The 4,910-nt window shown below is 38.7% G+C and overlaps 1 protein-coding gene across 1 annotated transcript; it reads left to right on the top strand.

Annotated features, from left to right (window-relative positions):
• Positions 1 to 649: 649 nt before the first annotated feature.
• On the top strand, positions 650 to 1,931 carry LOC114404427. The gene is made up of 3 exons (XM_028367382.1): positions 650 to 741; positions 1,155 to 1,198; positions 1,292 to 1,931. Exon 3 carries the CDS (start codon positions 1,304 to 1,306, stop codon positions 1,847 to 1,849), a length of 546 nt encoding a protein of 181 aa, XP_028223183.1. The 5' UTR covers positions 650 to 741; positions 1,155 to 1,198; positions 1,292 to 1,303; the 3' UTR covers positions 1,850 to 1,931.
• The last annotated feature ends 2,979 nt before the right edge of the window (positions 1,932 to 4,910 follow it).

Below are 4,910 nucleotides of genomic sequence, written 5' to 3'. Positions count from 1 at the left end.
ACCAGTTTGCATATTAGTCCTTAACTTAAATTTTAATTCAAAATAGTCCCTATCTTTACATTCGTTATGCAAATAAGTCCTTACCGTTACATTCGAAGTTAACGTCGTTAATGAGATGTATTGTTGGCAATTATAGTGCCACGTAGGCTAACTAACGTGGCACTATTATTGGTAGTATTGCAAAATAGTCCTTCTTCTTCACTGTGCTTCTTCTTCGTCATCCTTCACTCAACCACTGTGCTTCTTCTTCGTCATCCTTCATCTTCTTCTTCTCCCTCTCCCTCTCCCTCTCTCCCCTTCCTAATGTCATCTCTTCATCTTCTTCCCGGTGCCACCACCACCCTCAACTCCGCATTCCTCCTCCACCCCCATTCTCCCCTCTTCCCCTCCAAAACCCTAACCCCCAAAAAACCCAAACCCCCCTCTGCCCTCCTCCAGTGGAATTGCAAACCAAAACCCCAACCCAAACCCTTTTGCAGAACCTATTGGTGTACCTTGGGCATAAAAAAGTCGCAGGAGTTTGCCTTCATAATTTCCCTCAATCTTGAAGCAAGAAATTGTTCCATCCTGTTGTAACCACTTTCAGATTTCTTAATTGACCATCGTCTTGTTTGAGCATCTCTAGATTACAAGCCTCCTGAGTAAAAAATTTCATTGACGTTACAAGCCTCCTGTGTTTCATTCACCGCCGCATTTTGTTCTTGTTGTTGCTCTTTCAACAGGAAACTCCTCCTTCAACAGGTACGCCATAGAACATTAGAATCCATCTTCTTTTTCTTGCTGGTATTAATTTACGGTGGGACCACATTGGAATTCATGCCTAAACTTTTTTCTGAGTGCCCTGTTTAACTTTAAACCGCTTCATTTTTTTTTAATTGGCTTTGACATATTCAATTTTTTTTTAAATATAAGATAGTGCCTAAGTAGTATTGAACAGGTTGATGAAATCCATTATTGACTGATGCAAAATTGATACAGTCCCAGTACATTTGCTTCTCAATAAAAAGATATTTCCCAAGTCAAAACATTTTGGGGGTTTCTCTCACAAATGATAATATCAATTATTTAGTACTTGCTCTTTGCATCTGGTGGGGTGTTTGTTTTCATGAAGTTAGAAACTTCGAATAATATTTGTTCAAATTTCAACATTTCAGATTATGAGTGCGGTTCATTACTCTTGAAGCAAGGTTTGGTGGGGGTAAAAAAGGAATGAGTTTTGTTAATTCAAATCACACCCGTGGTTTCACATTATTCTTAATCGGGAAACTGAATTAAGGGTATTTTTGCATAGGGGAATAAGATCATGCCTGGCATTCTCTCAAGGCTGAATGCAACCATTTACTGTCGCATTCGGGAAGCAATAACAAGGCAACAAGGAGTGCCGACATCCTTGTACAGAAGTTCAGCTTTGCCTCTTTGTTCGCTCACTTCAAGTCACACACTTCACACAAAATCAATGATTACTGCCTCACATTCCAATGCTATGCTGGGAGATGTTTATGCTTATGGCTTAATCTCAGGTCGTGGTAGTGTGCGAGACTTCACAAAGCCTGCTGTAGGTTGCTTGAGGGGTAGTGTGAATCTAAGGAGACTACAACCATTGTATGGTCCTTTGAGTTTTGGGTGTTCTACTTTTGATGCTAATAGGAGGATCCGGGATTCGAGTTTGCTGCATGGATCATGGCTCAAGAATTTCTCAGCCTCTTCTTCTGCTTGCTACTCAGTCGGGGCTGCACATGCTGTCTCATTTGATGGAAGCCCTCCTGATGAACAGCTTGCAAATTCCTCTTTTTCGCCTGACCCGTATGTAATTGTTGTTCTTAATATTTTGAATTCTATTTCTCCATGAATTGCTTCAAATAATATATTTTGGATGCCGATTTTGATGCCATGAAGGAAGCTTACCCTATTTATACCGTGTTTGAAAGAGTGGGGTAATGATTCTGCAGCAATTTGTGTTTCTTTAGATTTTTCAATTTAGTCCTTGCCACATTGGACTCAAACTTGCCACATTGGGTTGCTTACGTGGACTGAGGTGTGCCAAATAGACATTTGACTAACGGAATAAATTAGATTTTAACAGCAAGGACTTATTTGCATAACGGATGTAAAGATAGGGACTATTTTGAATTAAAATTTAAGTTAAGGACTAATATGCAAACTGGTTACAATCTCAGGGACTAAATTGCCTATTCACTCTAGGATATTCTGATTCTGATTTTGCCGGATCTAAAACTGATAGAAAAAGTACAAGTGGAACTTGTCAATTTATTGGATCGGCTCTTGTCTCATGGCATTGTAAGAAACAAAACAGTGTTGCTTTATCTACTGCTGAAGCGGAGTATATCTCTGCCGGTAGTTGTTGTGCACAGATTTTATGGATGAAGCAACAATTATCTGACTATGGCATCATTCTTGATCGCATACCTATTAAGTGTGATATTACTAGTGCCATAAATCTATCCAAAAACCCAGTTCAACACTCAAGAACTAAACATATAGAGATTAGACACCACTTTCTTAGAGATCATGTCCTAAAGGGAGATTGTGTATTAGAATTTGTTGATACTAAGAATCAACTTGCTGATATTTTCACTAAACCTCTCCCCAAGGAAGTGTTCTTCTCTATTAGAAGAGAATTAGGTCTCTTAGATGTAAGAGATTTAGAAGAATAGGGATTGATTGGTTGATTGAATGGTTGATTGATTGGTTGATTTACTCTTACCTTTTGATTATAGATGGTTTTGTTTGATCTTGTTTAAATTCTTGTTTTTATGATAGAATTTATGATTTCTTGTGTATATAATAATTGAATGATTGAATTTAGTGTCTTAGTAGTGAAAGTTAATCATATAGGATGTATTTTAGCATAAACATAGATATTCTCTTAAGAAACTAGCCTAGGATAGGCTCTGGTAATCGATTACCATCCAGTGTAATCGATTACACATGAATAGGCAGCCTGTAATCGATTACAACATCCTGTAATCGATTACCAGAAGGCTTATTGGGCCTGTAATCGATTACCAATACTTGTAATCGATTACAATGCGTCATCTTCTATAAATACTCACGAAATCAGAGCTGCTGCGCAGCCAAAGCATCCTCCACGTTTTCCTCCATACCTAGAAATTCAAACCTTCGATTCTCACTCAATTCTTCACCAAATCATGTCCCGTAAAGCCCAATCTTCCTCTTTTTCACTCCTCTTTCACTTCCACCGATCAAAATCCAGAAAAACTTCATCAAATGGCAGAGCCATCAAAGAAGAGAAAGGGATCATCCTCCACCGCTACCGCTGCTGCCCATCGCCGTCACGGCCCATCCGGAGCACCCACAGCACCTATTCCTCCTTCTTTGTCATCTCCAAGATCATCAACACTGTTTTCATCCGATGATCAACGTCTACGGTACCTTTCTCAGTTTTCTTCTAGAATAATCTTAGATCCTAAGTACCTAGACGTAGAGTTCTTTAATGATGAAACGTTTGATTGCTATCAAGTGTTTCAAAATTCTGGTCTTGTTGATTTCATGTCATTAAAATTGCCATATTATCCTGAACTTGTTAAGTTCTTCTACTGCAATTTAAAAATTCAGGATGGTATTATTATGTCTGAGGTGCATGGTACTTCTATGGTCATTGATCAGTCACTTTTCTTTTCTTTGACTCATTTACCCAGTCAAGGTGCACCTTTTGAGGGTACCATTGTTGATGACTGGAAATTCGATTATTCAAGTCATGATGCTCGTCGCATGGTCTGCAATGATCAAGCTGAAATGACCGGTAGATTGCTGGCCGGGTCATTAACTTTTGATAATCGCATCATGCATTATATCATTGTTAGAATTTTGCTTCCTCGGTCTTCAAATTTAGCACAAGCCTCTGAGGAGGATTTGATTCTTATGTGGGCTTTTCTTACCGGTCGTCAGATCGACTGGGCCCATTTGTTCGGTACCGAATGCATAAGGCATTACGGGCCAATGCACCTCTTCCTTATCCACATTTAATTACTCTGTTTTTGCGTCATTTTCAAATTCCGCTGATGATGAACCCTTTGTTCAAGTCAAGCGTTCCTTTGCCATTGGTGCTGGTGCAGTGACCTCCATTGGGTATCGTAAAGATCGGAATGGACAATGGCTGAAGAAGGATGCACTCCCTCCTCAAGATGAACGTACTCCTTCACCTCCCCCTCAACGTGAAGATTCCGCACTCATGAATGAAGTCCTCTCCGAATTACGGGGTCTTCGTTCTTATGTTGGTGACCGCTTCGACTCGTTAGATTCACGCTTTGCCGGTATGGACATTCGCCTTACACAGCTTGAAGAGGATGTCGATACATTCGTCAGAGTTTTGATCTTCCTCCACCACCTCCATCTTCTTAGATTTTAGTTTCTGACTATATGTCTTTTTATAAGCCGTGTATTTTGGCTTTTAGTTTCTTAGAATTTACATTATTATGCTAAGTACTTTGCTTATTTATCTTTTGGTTTTAAATTTCAGTCTTGGATATTTTGTGGTTGTTGACATTTTATGTTATTTGAATTCTGGTTTGATTATTTCTTGTTTGTGAGTTTGGCTTATTGTGTTTAATACTCTGATATTTATATCTATATACAATTGTTTGTTGCTTGCTTGAATCTTGATTTCAGGTATTGTATTGTCATCATCAAAAAGGGGGAGATTGTAGATTGGCTTTGATGTTTTGATGATGATCATGATGATGTGTTGCAATTGATGCAAATGGGCTTTTCAAGATTAAAATTCAAGACAATACTTCAAGATTACAAGTCACAACATCAAGATGATCACTAGAATATTAGGAAGGGAATTCCTAATTGAATTAGCAAAGGTTTGGCCAAGTGATTTAAATTAAAAAGTGTTTCTCAAAGGTTTTACTCTCTGGTAATCG

This window comes from Glycine soja, unplaced genomic scaffold (assembly GCF_004193775.1).
Source record: "Glycine soja cultivar W05 unplaced genomic scaffold, ASM419377v2 tig00035368_1_pilon, whole genome shotgun sequence".
NCBI classification, from domain to species: domain Eukaryota; kingdom Viridiplantae; phylum Streptophyta; class Magnoliopsida; order Fabales; family Fabaceae; genus Glycine; species Glycine soja.
This window is presented reverse-complemented; position numbering and strand designations above follow the sequence as displayed.